Source organism: Entelurus aequoreus, linkage group LG19 (assembly GCF_033978785.1).
Source record: "Entelurus aequoreus isolate RoL-2023_Sb linkage group LG19, RoL_Eaeq_v1.1, whole genome shotgun sequence".
Taxonomy (NCBI): domain Eukaryota; kingdom Metazoa; phylum Chordata; class Actinopteri; order Syngnathiformes; family Syngnathidae; genus Entelurus; species Entelurus aequoreus.
Window position 1 is genome coordinate 19,936,059 of NC_084749.1, and position 18,428 is coordinate 19,954,486.

At 38.0% G+C, this 18,428-nt stretch overlaps 1 protein-coding gene across 3 annotated transcripts in view; it reads right to left on the reverse strand.

Moving 5' to 3' along the window:
• Positions 1–18,428, reverse strand: part of ptprsa (protein tyrosine phosphatase receptor type Sa) — a 634,816-nt gene that overhangs the window by 36,684 nt on the left and 579,704 nt on the right. For all 3 annotated transcript variants that reach the window (XM_062028063.1, XM_062028064.1, XM_062028065.1), the window contains one exon: positions 2,770–2,948. In XM_062028063.1, coding sequence (XP_061884047.1) covers positions 2,770–2,948 — 179 coding nt within the window. The remainder of the gene's footprint in view (positions 1–2,769; positions 2,949–18,428) is intronic.

Here is an 18,428-nt window from a genome sequence, read left to right on the forward strand (position 1 = left end):
GTAAATGTTTTCATATAGATATGTTATTAACATATTTCCTATGTGAAAAAATGATTAAAATATGCATGTTCTTGCATATTGTTCTTCACATTCGCAGTCAGTACTGCAGCTGCTCCCAAGAGGGCACAAAAAAAAACATGGTTCCAATGTAGATGCACTGCAGGAATTAGGACCGCTGGTTGCTGAAATGCCCATAAAAAGTGGTACATGTTAACCGCAAAACCCGCATGATAACATGAATGTGAAGTAAATGATTGTCTCCATGGTGATGCTCCTGTTATTATACGCAAAATCCTCATTTAAAAAAGGTCTGCACCACTTTTTAATTGCACACACGGTCTTAATAGATCACAGACAACACGCCCACTAACAGTACACAATATCTTATTGTTTGCACATGCTGGATCTTAGTAAATCAGGCCTTAGGCTTTGTTGCAAATGTTTGGATCGCTGCATATATCAAGAATATTACAATTAATATTTCTATTCAAATATTTTGTACAAATACTGTACAAAAGCCACATTTATTGTGCCAATAACATATTGAAATAGTCTTGTATGCGTGCCATTTGCCCACAAGAGCTTTAAATATTGCTCATGGTGACGACATGTGTCGTGCAACAAAATGTCTGCTTTGATTACTTGACAAAATAAATACATATACATATTAAATACATTATTTGGAAAAAACACTTGTAAACGGATAGCTGGTATTTTGAAAAAAACATTTCTTCATCTCAGCAACAGTTGTCAGTCACGATGATTAATTATTGTCTTTCCAATTCTTAATTACGTTAATTACGTTACTTAGCCCTCCAAAAAGAATATAGTTACAATATTCGATATAATAAGCACCTATCTGAAAATGTTGCCTTCTTCTTTGGAGTCGCCATGTCCATCTTCCTTTATTGACAGGCCAACACGTCAAACTCATCACCATATTCATGAGCTAATTAGCATGGCCATTTTTGGATGATTGCCGGAGGACACTGGGGAGGAACTGTTGCACCCACAATTCACTACAGGTGTGATTTTAAATGAAAATAGTGTGTACAAGTGTGCACAGCATGGTTTTATAAATCAAAATGTTTTTCTGGGGTTCGTGCATACTCAATGTTTTAGTTCAGTTCCACCCACACTTTTATAAATGAGGCCCCTAATCCCTCTGAAATGAATATACATATGATGTCATGCATGGCAGATAGGGTTGCCAAGTCCCTGGAAAAATAAAAAGGCACCCTTGCAGGGCTGGTCGACCCGACCTGAACTGAGGCAGAGTGACTGACAGACAAGGCACAGCTATTTCCCAGATAATAGAAACGAGTTTGACAGATCAGGCAATCTGGCATCGGTTAGCTTAGTCTGTGGAAGACTTGTGAAGCTGTTGTCATTTGATGGAATCTTTTGATATTTTATGGACAATTTTTTATTCTCATTGTAATAAAAATGCGGGACAAAAGTGCGTCCCTTGACAGCTTAAAACGGAACGGTGTGGCTCGGTTGGTAGCGGCCGTGGCAGCAACCTGAGGGTCCCTTGAATACCATGAATTGATTTACGTGGACCCCGACTTAAACAAGTTGAAAAACTTATTCGGGTGTTACCATTTAGTGGTCAATTGTACGGAATATTTACTGAACTGTGCAATTTACTAATAAAAGTTTCAATCAATCAATCAATCAATCAATCCCTGGTTCGATCCCCAGCTTCCGCCATTGTAGTCACTTTCTACAGATGGGTCGTGGTGAGGGCCTTGCATGGCAGCCATCAGTGTGTGAATGGGTGAATGTGGAAATAGTGTCAAAGCCCTTTGAGTATCTTGAAGGTAGAAAAGCTCTATACAAGTGTAACCCATTTACCATTTAACGCATACTTTTATTTACAAATACTGGACGATTATGTTTTTCAAGGGACGTTTGGCAAGCCTAATGGCAACAGTCGTTTGCGATGTACTACCAAAACCATCTCACTAATGATACAAAATTCAAAACCTTGTCTGCTTGTTTGGGCACCACACGATTCAATTTGATTTGATTCTAGGGGGTACCGATTCGATTCAGAATCGATTCTCGATTCAAAACGATTATCAATTCAAAATAAATACTTTTCAATAACATTGGGTGCCAGTTCTATGATGATCCATAAAATAGATACCAGATTTGATACATTTACATGTATATATTACTTAAAAAACTGGTTTTGTTTAATACAATTCTATCGAAACATTTTATAAAGTCAAATACAAATAAGGCAACAAGAGAAGTATCAAGAACTTCTCTTTTTTTAAAGTAAATCTGTACAGCAGATATGTGCATCTATGATTTTCCTGAGTGGTTGGACAGGACAGAAAAAAATAAAAAATTAAGAACCGTTACAGGTAAGAATCATGATTCATTCGAAAAAATGTTGACACCCCTACAGAGCTATGTGAGTTATGAATTAGTCGGTCAAAACCCTTTTTAAAAAAAAAAAATTATTTATTTTTTTACTGGATCGGTACTCCGGGTACTCGTCTCCGTTAAAGTGTTGAGTTACACATCCCTGCTGGCGCTAGCTATAATAAAAAAGGAAAGCAGGTAACAAGTCAGGGCGTGATTAAATGAGGGACAATCTGTAAAAAGGCGGGTGGGATTCTTGCAGCGCATGTGCGGGTTCCTGCAGAAGTTATTTAGGTACCCGATTCATTTCAGAACTCAATTTCCCCATCACTAAAGTCTTGCATTTATGCTTCGATATGCTTTCGGTTTTGAGCTTAGTCCCTTCCCTCCTACCTGTATCCATCAATGAAGCTAGAATTGATGTAGTCGGATCCTTCCAGGCCTCTGATTGGCTGCAGGCAGACACGCGTGGTCTCGTAGGGCATGATGTTGACCAGCCGATTCTTGAACTTGTTGCAGGGAAGGTTGGCACTGATGAAGCGTGACGTGTGGGCTTTGGAGTTGGCCAAACGCTGGTGGGGGTAAGATAGAGGAACAGATTGATAAACGGAAGGAAGGCGGGGGCAGTCCAAATAAACATGCAGAAAATGTGGAGCGAGAGAGGGAGGAAGATGAAAGAAAAGCATGCCGTCGATGGGCGGTGGAGTAGAATTGGCAGAGGCCACGGTAGTTGAAGAAGATGGGAGAGAGAAGAAGAGCAGAGGATAGTTGAAACACAATCTGATTCTTAAATCCTTACTGTGTTATCGGGTCATTGCTTATTAACTATGCATTCCACAGAAAGTAATCAATACATTGATCCGGGAATCATGGCGTCCTGCAGGGTCAGTTTTAGTGCTGGAGAAATGTGCCATGCGTATAAACAAGCTCTGAGATAAAGAATGTCTGAAACAGCAAACTCTACGAAAAAGTGGGTCACCCCTCCTTTGATAATGGTGCAATGTGTGCATAAAACATTCTGGCAAAGGGATGCTCAGGCTGTAAAGTGTGGCAATAATTCATTAACTGATCAGAAGATTTTTTTCCAATCATGTGGGATTCTATTTCTTGAGGTGTCGAAGCCTTGCAAACAAAATCGGACAACTGGTGAACAATGGTAGGAATGAAAAACATATTTATTATTAACTGCTCTGATTAAACTGAACAGTTTGCTGACTAAACTCGTAGTAGTAGAAATCAAAATTCAACCAAGTGTTGTTACAACTACATGGCACCTTAGTGGTCCGTGTTTTGAGCTGCTAGACGACACTAGGGCTGCAGCTATCAATTATCAATTACTTTAGCGATCGAGTAATCAGTCGATTAGTTTGTTTGATTACACTGTAAAAAGTCAGTGTTCGAAAACAAGAATAAAAAATACAAAAATTAGGGGTATTTTATTTGAACTAAGCAAAATTATCTGCCAATAGAGCAAGAAAATTTGGCTTGTCAAGACTTTCTAAAACAAGTCAAATTAGCTAACCTCAATGAACTCAAAAATACCTTTAAAATAAGTATATTCTCACTAATAACTGTACTACTATATGAGTACGTATTTTCTATTGTTTCATTGAAAATCAAACGGCAAAAAATTTGGCTGTCATCTGTTTTAATTAGGAGACACAATTGTGTCAAAGTCATGCTTTTTTTTCATGCTTGAAATAAGAAATTATTACTTTAAAAAAGTAGTTTTAAACTTGTGAGTGTTGATGACACAGCTTTGCAACAGTTGATATTCTAGTTTCAAGCATATTTTACTCAATATAGGTCATAAAATCTCAGCTACAAGCTGTAATATCTTACTGAGATCATTTAGGACCAAAACCTTTAAAACAAGTAAAACACTCTTTGACATAAAATCTGCTTAGAGAGAAGAATTATCTTATCAGACAGAAAATAAGCAAAAATCACCCTTATTTGAGATATTTAATCATACTTAGATTTCAGTCTTTGCAGTGCAATAGAATTGCAGTGGTCGTGCGGAAACTATGACTGCATATTTCAAGTTCCAGTCCAGATTTGATCAATTTTTATTAGTTTCACTCTATAAACTAAGAATTAAAGCAACAGAATATACATCTAAGTTTTTTTCTTATCAAATTCATCGATTGAATCGCTCTAGCACAGGGGTCGGCAACCCAAAATGTTGAAAGAGCCATATTGGACCAAAAATACAAAAACAAATCTGTCTGGAGCCGCAAAAAATTAAAAGCCATATTACATACAGATAGTGTGTCATGAGATATAAATTGAATTAAGAGGACTTAAAGGAAACTAAATGACCTCAAATATAGCTACAAATGAGGCATAATGATGCAATATGTACATATAACTAGCCTAAATAGCATGTTAGCATCGATTAACTTGCAGTCATGCAGTGACCAAATAGGTCTGATTAGCACTCCACACAAGTCAATAACATCAACAAAGCTCACCTTTGTGCGTTGATGCACAACGTTAAAAGTTTGGAGGACAAAAGGAGACGGACAAAGAAGTTGCATAAAACACGTCCTAGAAAGTCGGAGAAAGTTGTACATGTAAACAAACTACGGTGAGTTCAAGGACCGCCAAAATTAGTAGGACAAAACGGCGCTCGCCAAATACTCGAATCAGTGAAGCACGTTTAATACAAACAGTGTGATTTATAACAATTAGAGAGGTTTGTGTCATGTTTGTCCTCCTACAGAAACCATATTAAAAAAAAAAAAAAAAAAAATTCCCCTCATCTTTTTCCATTTTTCATACATTTTTGAAAAAGCTCCAGAGAGCCACTAGGGCGGCGCTAAAGAGCCGCGGTTTGCCGACCCCCGGCCTAAACTAAAAACTAGGCTGTATTCACACCCAATTACTGATTGGTTCATGCTTTGTTTTTTATCTGTTATTGTTCAACTATTTATATATGACAAAATATAGTATTTTTTAAAAAATCACTATCTAATTGTCGCAATACAAACCCTAATCAATGTAAATACTAGCGATCCAGGTCATTTGTAAGCCAGGGAATGAAAATAAACGTTAGCCAAGTGAACCATAACAACTAAATGCCCATAGAAATGTTTTTACATGCCCATTTCTAGACAAGCCTGACATTTCTCGTTAAGATACTTTATGAGTAGCTTCTTAGGCAGAGGCTTAAGGAGTTCAGTGACCAGCCAGTGCCAAGCTGAGTGTCTGTAGATCAGCGTTCTGGTTAGTGTTTGCCTACAACATGTTTAGAGTTCATTTGAGTTCTGAGAAGTGCCAGAGACACAAACGATGAAACCCCTGACACAAGATGGTAGGAATGTAAGCTCAACATCCGAGTTTCATTCCACGCCAAAAAACGCCGATGTGTCCTAACCCTCTCCTTGGCCACCTGGAGATGAGTTACATTTCTGGGTGAACAGAATCTAGCTTCCTCCCCCAATTCCCACCGTAGGATCAGCACATCCTGGTCACTTGGAGTTCATTCAGGCCATCCCTTCATCTCCTGCTTCAGCATTGCCTTTGATCAGTGTTCCACAAAGGGACCTGGATGGGCTTGAGGTGGCCTGGCAGCACTAAAGAGGCCTTCAGCTATATCACCAAACACTGCTGTGGGTACACAACGCCGAGCCAACGCTGGCAACATGTCAGGCAACAGCGTACTGAAGCATCCAAGGTATCTTTGGACCCACATGCCACTTCCTTTCCATGTATAGTCGACTATATATGTTGGCGTGGATGGTAAGCATGGTGCACTGCATATTATACAACGAGGATTAACTTGCTGGTGTCATGTCAAAAACTAGGGCTGACACTCTGGCTAACTATTGTCGGACCGGAAATACAGTATATACATTTTTGTAAGGCCATCAAAATCATATGCTTCTGTCCCAAACCATGGTACCTGGGTACCATTGTTGATGTAGACGATGGCAACCAGACTGAAAAACGATGTACACTACCGTTCAAAAGTTTGGGGTCACCCAAACAATTTTGTGGAATAGCCTTCATTTCTAAGAACAAGAATAGACTGTCGAGTTTCAGATGAAAGTTCTCTTTTTCTGGCCATTTTGAGCGTTTAATTGACCCCACAAATGTGATGCTCCAGAAACTCAATCTGCTCAAAGGAAGGTCAGTTTTGTAGCTTCTGTAACGAGCTAAACTGTTTTCAGATGTGTGAACATGATTGCACAAGGGTTTTCTAATCATCAATTAGCCTTCTGAGCCAATGAGCAAACACATTGTACCATTAGAACACTGGAGTGATAGTTGCTGGAAATGGGCCTCTATACACCTATGTAGATATTGCACCAAAAACCAGACATTTGCAGCTAGAATAGTCATTTACCACATTAGCAATGTATAGAGTGTATTTCTTTAAAGTTAAGACTAGTTTAAAGTTATCTTCATTGAAAAGTACAGTGCTTTTCCTTAAAAAAATAAGGACATTTCAATGTGACCCCAAACTTTTGAACGGTAGTGTAGATATTGGTGCCAAATTAAGTTAGTGGCACTGAAATGAGAAGCGATTAGATGCAGTTATCGGTGAGGCAACTGTCCTGACGATGTTACTTACACTCGACTTGTGCTGTTTTGGACCGAGGATTTTCATAGCTGAATTTTATTTGTTACACAAAACATTTTTTTCACCGAAGTCTGCATTTACGCTACGCGTCTGCTAGCAAGTGCACAGCTAGGGAGTATCCCAAAAAATAAACAGATCTCATTTGTGACTTTTTCCACTTTAAAAGGTAAGATAAACAAATAAACACAGCAGAGGTTGGATAGTTTAGTGATGTCCTCGGATCGTCCCCTCTGGGGTCAGCGTTGGCTTCGGCGGAGCGCCGAGAAGACGGTCAAACTTAGACTAGCTGCAAATTGTTTAGGGGGCCAGATTTCCGGAAAGCAAAGGATCGTCACCATTTTTCTTATTTTGTTTATTCTTGAGAATCTGCTGTTTTTGAGAACGATTACAAGGCAGCTAGCCAAAGAGCATCAATATAACAGCACAGTAGTATTTTTAGGAATCTGCTGCAAAAATGTATTTAAGTTTTTGCCTAGTAAGGTGTCATTCTCGGGACGGATTTGTTGATTCGACCTGATCTAGAGGAAGTAACAAGGTTTCCGTATTTACACTAACGGGGAGATCGTTATCGTTGCCAGAGAGTAGTAGTGAGGGAAAGGTTTTGCCTGAGTTAAATGGACAAAGCTACAACTCGGTCAAGTTTCCGGCGAGTCGCATCAGGGCCTGTCACTACCTAATCAGTACCGCGAAGACTACGTCACTTCCTTTCGAGCAATTTATTACGACGGAGGATTCTGTGACGTCTCATGCGGTGATATTTGAATGTTTTATTAATGTTTTGTATTAAAACCATGGATGAAGTGCTGGCTGTCCAGAGCCGGGACCCCGGGTGGACCACTAGCCTGTGCATCGGTTGGGGACATCTCTGCGCTGCTGACCCGTCTCGGCTCGGGATGGTTTCCTGTTGGCCCCGCTGTGGACCGGACTCCCGCTGATGTGTTGGATCCACTGTGGACTGGACTTTCACAATGTTATGTCAGACCCACTCGACATCCGTTGCTTTCGGTCTCCCCTAGAGGGGGGGGGTTACCCACATATGCGGTCCTCTCCAAGGTTTCTCATAGTCATTCACCGACGTCCCACTGGGGTGAGTTTTTCCTTGCCCGTATGTGGGCTCTGTACCGAGGATGTCGTTGTGGCTTGTACAGCCCTTTGAGACACTTGTGATTTAGGGCTATATAAATAAACATTGATTGATTGATTGATAAAAGAATAGCTTACCTAGTCGTAAAAGAAAGAAAGAATATAAAAATTAAGAACAGGTAGAGTCCGAGAGTATTATTGCCACAATTTCAACCACTTTCACTCTTCTGTCATTGCAATGATTCGCGCACGGGGGCGCCACTGACTCCCTTTGAGTCATTTCTTGTTTAAACGTAGATTTTTTTCAACGAGAGACTTAACTTAATTCCATATCTGCGGCCCAACAAAAAGTAGACTTTTAAATTGTCAGTGTTGTGAATTGAAGTATTTGATGTAAAAATATCAATTTCTTTGCCATTTAAGGCTGCTGAGCACATTATTCGGGTTTCTATACAAATTTGTACGGTTTCAAAATAAATACTGTATTCTAAAATACCGTTTTTTTTTGTATTTTATCTTTTACATGACATTGTTATTGAAATAAAGAAGAAAAACAGAAATCCTTGGTAACAGTGACGGAGTGCACAAACATAACTGCTGTAAAACAAGTTGACAGGAAGTGACGTAGTCTTCGTGGATGCACGATCGGGTAGTGACAAGGCTGATGGCAGACTTATCCGCCCCCAACCCCCGGTTTCCATGCACTAAATTAGTCTGATTTCTCAAATTGTTGGTTTTTTTGTATTTTTACACCGACGTGTGAAGTCTAAGTGTCCATGTACAGTCTCTAATGCCACTATTGGTCATACGCCATGTACCTTCTGTACAATGGGGGGCGCTTATTTCATTTTAATGCGGACAAATGGTTTTTCCGTTTGACCTATGATGTCACACCAGGTGTTGCGGATCCTTACAACTTGTTTTAACTGATGTCCGCTGTAATATTGGCACAGATTACAAATATTACGTCTCTAATGGCTATGTTGATGTTAAATAGCAGACAGCATCAATAAATGATCTTGGATTGTGCTACGAACATGACGCTACTACCGTACCAAGAATATATCGGAGTGGATGCAAGTCCGAGGCAAAGAAAGACTGGCGGAAGAGTTATTTTGAAAGAATTTTCGGACGAAAATCACAGAAACAAAACTTTTGAATGTCCCAAAGTTCATTCATTAGGCTCTGTGGATTAATGGAAGACGTTTTAAATCCGAAGAAAAAGACCGTTCGTGCCCTGACTGATACAGTTCCAGGTGAAAGTTAATCAGTCTGGAGTGCACAAATGCAGCGTGAGTAGGTTTGTGTACGCATTAGTATTCGCCATTAATATAACTGCTTCATTATCTTTCATCTCATTCATATTTCATTCGGGAGTCAGAATTAAGCCTGCATTCTACATTGCCTTAGCTAAATTATTAATAAATAAGACTTACACTTAGACAAACTTTATTGATCCACAAGGGAAACTGTTCCACACAGTAGCTCAGTTTCAAAGGATGGAAAGGGTAACGATGGAAAGGATAATGCAGGTATTAAGTAGATAAAAAATGTACCATAGTAGCAAAATAATAAATAGTAAATCTCCATTTCTTCTTTTTTACCATCGATGCACTTCAAAATGTTATGTTCTTTTCATTTGTGAAGCAAATAAACAGTCTCCCTTTCATTACAACTGTTGCTACGTTTTTATTGAATACCGTATTTCCTTGAATTGCCGCCGGGAATATAATATTCGCCTGCCTAGAATTACAGCCGGGTCAAACTCGTTTCGCAAAATAATTAGCGCATGCTTGACATTTCCGCCGGGTCAAACTCGTTTCGCAAAATAATTAGCATATGCCTAGAATTTCCGCCGGTTCAAACTCGTCACGTCACGAGTGACACTTCCCCGGTCATCATTTTCAAAATGGAGGAAGCTGATTTCAGTAATTTGAAATCGCATAAAGGGAAGAAAAATATCAATATTGTGTTATTATATACCGGTAATTGCAATTATTATTATTAATATTGTTAGTTTGTAGTGGTGGAGAGCTGACTTTTTGTTGTTGGAGTTGCGTCTTTCAAAGCGCTTTATTTTGAAAAACCGGTATGCCTCGTTTCACCGCCGGGTCAAACTCGTCACGTCACGAGTGACACTTCCCCTTTCAAGGCATCATTTTCCAAAATGGAGGCTAATTTCAATAATTTAAAATTGCATAAAGGGAAGAAGATACAGAGCTATTCAGTAGGATTTAAGGTCCAAGCTATTGAATATGCTAAAATTAACAGTAAGCAGCTACCGTATGTTTTATTAAAATACAGTAGCTGCGTGTGTCAAATATGAGTCCTTAAATGACTCCTGCCTCCTGGTGGTAGAGGGCGCTAGTGATCTTTCTTGCGACTACCGGCACCGCAGAAGACCGGTGCTGCAGAAGAAGACAACAAGCAGCAACAAGGAGGCGATCGTTTGCTTGCACTTTTAACATGGAGGATTACATATCTAAAATAAAACTGTTTTCTAAACTGGACTTTCAATCGAAGCAGGAGGTAATAATTAAAGGAATATCTCCATCGAGACAGAGAGACTTTTAAAACTGAAGAAAGATAAACGATGCTTTTGATCAGAAGCAGCTGCGCATGGACTCCTTTAAAAGTAAAGGTAAGACCATAATAAAGTTTTTTTTATTAAATGTGCTTTTCATGATAAGGTAAGCGCCGGAGTGAGAGGAGGTTTTAAAATAATTAGCGCATGCTTGCCTATCCCGCATGCTTTTGGTAAGCGCAGGAGTGAGAAGAGGTTTTAAATTAATTAGCGCCCCGGCGGCTATTCAAGGAAATACGGTAGTATCTGTTTCCGGGTTGTATACCAAGCGTTGACACTGGCGCATTCGCGATACGAAGGGTCCTCTCCAGCCGCACACACCCCCTCGAGAGTTCTGGTTTCCAATCGCATTATTCTGGTGTGTTAGGCCGACTTTTCAAAAACCGAACACGGTCGGATTAAGGTGTTTCCATGGGCTGTACGAGGCTCATTAATAGCCGAACTATTTGAGAAATCGGAGTAATTGTGCTTTTCTCTACCGTTGCGGACGTTCTGGTTGTTGTTACAAGAAAACACTTGATATGAAGCACACTGCACCTTTTACAAGAAAAAAAGTCTAAAAAATGGCTGTTCTGATTTATTATTACATCATATTTTTTTCCAATTAGTTTATAATAGAGTGTCTTCAGGTGTATTTAGTTAAACCATTGTGTTTTCCGGTGTGAAAGAGCAGTGATTTAATTCAATAATTAAACTTCAAAAAAGGGTCATTAGAATAATACACAAAGCGTGCTACTATGAACATACCAATCCATTATTTATAAGTTCTAATGTGTTAAAATTTTCAGATATTGTGTTTTTAAAAACAATGGAAATTATGTTTCGAGTAGGGCTGCAACTAACGATTAATTTGATAATCGATTAATCTGTCGATTATTACTTCGATTAATCGATTAATAATCGGATAAAAGAGACAAACTACATTTCTATCCTTTTACAGTATTTTATTGGAAAAAAAACAGCATACTGGCACCATACTTATTTTGATTATTGTTTCTCAGCTGTTTGTACATGTTGCAGTTTATAAATAAAGGTTTATAAAAAAAATTAATAAAACATTGTCTCTGCGCATGCGCATAGCATAGATCAAATGAATTGATGACTAAATTAATCGCCAACTATTTTTATAATCGATTTTAATCGATTTAATCGATTAGTTGTTGCAGCCCTAGTTTCGAGTAAAGAACAACAGCCTTCCAGCTTGTATTCTTAGGTTATTTAAATTAAGAGGAGAAAACTATAATTTACGGGGGATATTGATTTTTGAAATAGGTAAAGTAAGAACGAATATAAAATACAAATGTATTTCAGTTTTAGGAGTTAAATGGTGGAACAAGCTCAGTGATGAGCTGAAGAGACATGTAGTTCTTTGTTAAGGTTTAAGAAAACCTTGAAAGGTGAAATAATTGAATATTACAAAATATAGCAACAATTACTTTCATCCCATTGATTTTTTTTAACGTTGATGTTCAAGGTAATATCATTTTCAGTGAATGTATAGGATAGGCCAATATAAGCTTTGACTTCAGCCTACTCCTTTTTCGGTAATTATTTTTCTTTTCTTTTCTTTTTGTGTGTAAATGTGTATGATTGTTAAATATGTCTAATCTGTACTGTTAATCTGATCACACAAAATGGTTGATGGTTAATGACCGAAATAAACTTATTTCATTCATTCATATACTTACAATTCATTCTGAACCCGTGATTTTCTTTGTACTTTTTTGTCTGTATGGATGTGAAACGGTCTTGAATTATATTCATTGTGGTCTTAAAAAAAGTCTTAAATTTGACCCGTTGAAACCTGCAGAGACCTTGTTATAGTTGCCCGAATTGTGCAAAGATTAGTTTTTGCTTCCACTGTGCAGAATGTAAAAATTTGATTTTTCGCTTTTAAAGGAAGAACGGTTTCAAAAGTATGTGCAAGCACCTGCATGTGAATTAAGTGCCAGTCCCTCATTGTTACTCTTCCAAGTCATGTATGTTAAATCCCCTCCTTAGCACCAGGCTAAAGTGCTGTTGTGCCTTTGTTCTGTCGTGCAACATCCACAGCAATCCACCTCAATTACTATTGTACCACCCTCGCCTCATTCGTATACACCTCTCCACTTAATATAGGCTGCACAGAGAACATTATTAATAGTCGTTCAACTCCAGACACCAGCTCAGCATTATCCCGTGTTACACAAATTGTGATTCCATCACGACGCTGCGTGACTGGGTGGAAACACACCAGCACGATTATTGTTTCTTGGCGGGGGGTCGTGATGATGGATGGCACATGGGTTGATGACTAATTTGGAGGTAATAGTGTTTGCAAATCAAGGAGGGCAGATACACTGCAAAAACTGAAATCTAAGTCAGATTAAATATCTCAAATAAGGGTGATATTTGCTTATTTTCTGTCTGATTAGATAATTCTTCTCACTAAGCAGATTTTATGTTAGTGTTTTACTTGTTTTAAGGGTTTTGGTCCTAAATGATCTCAGTAAGATATTACAGCTTGTAGCTGAGATTTTATGACCTATATTGAGTAAAACATGCTTGAAACTAGAATATCAACTGATGCAAAGCTGTGTCATCAACACAAGTATAAAACTACTTTTTTAAAGTAATAATTTCTTACTTCAAGAATGAAAAAAAAAAAAGCATATCATTGTCAAGATAATGGCACTAGCATTTACTTAATTTAAGAATATTTTTCAACATATTGAGCAAAAAGGTCTCTTTTTTTTTTCTACCAAGAAAAGTGCACTTATTAGTGAGAATATACTTATTTTAAGGTATTTTTGGGTTCATTGAGGTTAGCTAATTTTACTTGTTTTGGAAAGTCTTGACAAGCCGAATTTTCTTGTTCTATTGGCAGATAATTTTGCTTAGTTCAAATAAAATACCCCTCATTTTTGTATTATTTTTTTCTTGTTTTTGAACACTGACTGTTTGCAGTGTAGGATTCTATATACTGGGGATTTCTAACAGCGTCACCACTGTGTTGGATCAAGTTCTGCACTGCAAAAAGTCAGTGTTCAAAAACAAGAAGAAAAAAAATAGTAAAATTAGGGGTATTTTATTTGAATTACCGGTAAGCAAAATTATCTGCCAATAGAACAAGAAAATTCGGCTTGTCAAGACTTTTCAAAACAAGTAAAATTAGCTAACCTCAACAAACCCAAAAATACCTTAAAATAAGTATATTCTCACTAATAACAAGTGCACTTTTCTTGATAGAAAAAAAAAAAATCAATATGTTGAAAAATATTCTTAAATTAAATAAATGCTAGTGTCATTATCTTGACATAATTATATGCGCTCGGCATCATGACTTTTATTTTTCATGCTTGAAGTAAGAAATTATTACTTTAAAAAAGTAGTTTTATACTTGTGAGTAAAACAAGTAAAACACTCTAACATAAAATCTGCTAAGTGAGAAGAATTATCTTCTCAGACAGAAAATAAGCAAATATCACCCTTATTTTAGATACTTAATCTGACTTAGATTTCAGTTTTTGCAGTGTGGATAAAACAAACACTTGAGAATATCTGTATGGGCAATACATGTCCGGGCAATTAGTGTAAAATACACAACAAAGACAGTGTCGTGTCCAACATTCAAAATAGAAGTCAAATACTTTTTATAAAATTAGATTTGAGCTTTTGCATCATCTGTTGACTTGGCATTGGGATAAAGAGGTGCTCATAAAAAAAATACAGGAAAATGGCCAGCCAATGAGTGGAAGAGCTCACTACCAAGTATGGCAACAGTTTAGAGAGACAGGCTGGCGAATAGAGGATGACAAGAGCCACCCGCTTGCCTCTTCCTTTTATTTACTGCCATTTCAGCAACAGTGCTGCCCCTGCTCCCTATTTGCTTAAAATAGATCCAAAAGTTATACAAGCCGTTACGTTTCTACACAACTGACTGTTAGGAGGAGTTTCCAGGCGCCGTGTTATTTGTGTGTGGAAAGTTGCTGTGGAGTCCAACCAATGCACCGCATAGATATCGTGCCAAAAAACTTAACGCTTTGCTTAATTGATCTTAATCTGATGGGTGCAGCAAGTAAAGTGTCTTTATTTAATCACTTAACCATCCAAAGATGGAATAGTTTTGCTCGGTTGTGTTGCTCAAAGGCCGACGTCTAAATAGAACACCTCGCCATTAATTAAACATGCGGCAAAACAACAAGAAGGTTGCATCCTGGGAAAACTTGTAACTTAATTCAGATGTTAAGGTAAATCTAAAATAAGCATGGAGAGTATAATTGTCATAACAGGGGTGGGGGGGTCGCAGCTTACTGCGAGGTTTGTTCTCCCAGGATGCAAATAGACTATTCCGGTCAGGACTTGAAGGTAGGAACATATTTAATAATCACTTAATCCTCCAAATCAGAAAAGACAGGAACCAAAAACAAAAGGAAAGTGTGCCGTTCACACGAGAGGCTAAAGAACAAAAACAAATATTGCAATTTTCCATGCTAACAAAGCAATCACGCCTGGTTAAAAAACACTTGAATGTCCACTATTCCGAAATATGCTAGCTCAATGCTAATTTGCATTGGTTTTGCCATATACATGCTACAATTTAGCATTGGCGATTTTACACTGTGATTTCTACACCTCCAAATTTGGTCATGAAAAGTACAACTAAGATCAAACAGCTGGTGTGTAATAAGTACAATACTTACAGTGTTAACACCTTTTAAGTCTCAACATAAGACAAGACCCGGCACATTCAGCTTCATGGCAAAGACTACTTCCCAACTATGGTAACACACTGTAGTCCAGCGGTTCTTAACCTTTTTCACCTCGGGGCCCAATTTTTCCACTAAAAATGACTCCTCAAATATTAACACTAAATTAGTAATCTTACGCTTGATTTTAATTGTATTCAATAATTATATATAACAGACTTACAGTGTACAACCTTATCAAATGATATGAAACCATGTGTTAATAACAAAGATTACTATTTATTTAACACAAACTTTAGGCTTAGGTCAGGCTGAGTACAAAAATAAGTAATAATCAAAGGGAATCAAAAGGAAGGGACTCAACTGACTATGGTAATCTATGGTTAATTAAATTAAATTAATAATGAATACGTTTCTTAACTAAACTGTCAAAAAATGTAAGTGCAATTGAAAACTCAGCTTCACCACTTTAGTCATAATTTTTGCGCTTAAGAAACTTCTCAACGACTTTAGCTCCAGACTTCTTTTGTCTGTTTGATATTGACATTACTGCCACAAGTGGTGGACAATTGTACTACAACTGAGGACCACTGCTGAGAAACACATATTCTTTGGCGGCCCTGCAGAGGGCACACGTGGCCCAACAAACGATCAAAGCCCTATGATTAAATAATACTGCCGTTGCCTATACACTACTACCATCTTATATATCTTGGAAATGCAACTGCATGCAAATAATTTTATGTAATACTTGCAAATGAGACTCAGATGTGTAAGAAAACAAGATATCACAACTGGCCAGCACAGTTGCCATAATCTCTCACTGTTAGAAAAAATAAATATATATATATATATATATATATATATATATATATATATATATATATATATATATATATATATATATATATATATATATATATATATATATATTAACATAAGAACATACAAAAATCGGAACCGTTGAGTACTGGTATTGATTTAAAAAAAATGGGAATCGGTACTGTATCTTTTGAAATGTGAAAGGTACCAATCTCAAACCACCAGATATAAAAATTGCCAGACTTCAGACCTCAAATATAGAACTGAAGAAGCTAGCTTTCATCGTCAACAAACAAGAAGAGTCAAGTTGCCTCGATTCAACCTTCGCTAATGTGGGAAAAATATCATAGCTGGCTTTTTGAAAATGTTTCTTAGCTATAGATCATTGGGGTCTGAACCACTGCTCCAGCTGGCCGAATGCGGCTCGCCGGCATCTTCAATTTGGCCCACGTACCGAAGGCAGGAGTTTAAATTCAAGCAACCTCACCATGTGGGATGTTTTCATATCACATTTAAATACCCAGATCTCCGACAGGTGTCAATTTGTCCACAGCTTGTGGAAAATGTAAGAAACTCAATTCAGTGACTATGATGTGTACTTTCTTGACACCACAAGCACAGCATTCACTTATGTGACCTGATCCAAACAACCTTTCCTAGTCATGATGCAGAAAAACTAATTCAACAAGCACAAAAATTCAACATACATGGTCAAACATAACAACCTGCTCACTGAACTTTGTGGATATTATTGTATAAAAAAAAAAGCATCCGATCCCATAAAAAAATTGAAATCACACCTATTTAAATCCATTGCAAGGCATGGTGGGAAAAATGCAAAACACTCCAGACGCTTATCTATGTTTGACTTTTAGCTGCTTGACATTTCTGATTGATTACAAAGCTTTAAAGAGGTCGTCACGGAAGTAAACAAGGTAAGAGTTGAACTTTCGCATAGTCTTATTATTCAATTATAATAATTATTAATTATATATTCATTATATTATTATAATATGCAAACACACAGACACATATACATTATATTGCCAAAAGTATTTGGCCACCTGCCTTGACTCACATATGAACTTGAAGTGCCATCCCATTCCTAACCCATAGGGTTCAATATGATGTCGGTCCACCTTTTGCAGCTATTACAGCTTCAACTCTTCTGGGAAGGCTGTCCACAAGGTTGCGGAGTGTGTTTATAGGAATTTTCGACCATTCTTCCAAAAGCGTATTGGTGAGGTCACACACTGATGTTGGTCGAGAAGGCCTGGCTCTCAGTCTCTGTTCTAATTCATCCCACAGGTGTTCTATCGGGTTCAGGTCAGGACTCTGTGCAGGCCAGTGAAGTTCATCTACATCAGACTCTGTCAACCATGGCTTTATGGACCTTGCTTTGTGCATTGGTGCACAGTCATGTTGGAAGAGGAAGGGGCCCTCTCCAAACTGTTCCCACAAAGTTGGGAGCATGGAATTGTCCAAAAATGTTTTGGTATCCTGGAGCATTCAAAGTGCCAAGCCCAACTCCTGAAAAACAACCCCACACCATAATTCCTCCGCTGACCCCTCTCTGTCAGTTTACGTGGCCTGGCTGAGTTGTTGTTGTTCCAAAACTCTTCCATTTTCTTATAATAAAGCCGACAGTTGACTTTGGAATATTTAGGAGCGAGGAAATTTCACGACTGGATTTGTTGCACAGGTGGCATCCTATATGACAGTTCCACGCTGGAAATCACTGAGAGTGGCCCATCCTTTCACAAATGTTTATAGAAACAATCTCCATGCTTAAAGGCCTACTGAAACCCACTACTACCGACCACGCAGTCTGATAGTTTATATATCAATGATGAAATCTTAACATTATAACACATGCCAATACGGCCGGGTTAACTTATAAAGTGACATTTTAAATTTGCCGCTAAACTTCCGGTTCGAAACGCCTCTGAGGATGACGTATGCGTGTGACGTAAACCGGCGAACACGGGTATGCCTTCCACATTGAAGCCAATACGAAAAAGCTCTGTTTTCATTTCATAATTCCACAGTATTCTGGACATCTGTGTTCGTGAATCTGTTTCAATCATGTTCATTGCATTATGGAGAAGGAAGCCAAGCAAGCAAAGAAGAAAGTTGTCGGTGCGAAATGGACGTATTTTTCGAACGTAGTCAGCAACAACAGTACACAGCCGGCGCTTCTTTGTTTACATTCCCGAAAGATGCAGTCAAGATGGAAGAACTCGGATAACAGAGACTCTAACCAGGAGGACTTTTGACTTGAAGACAC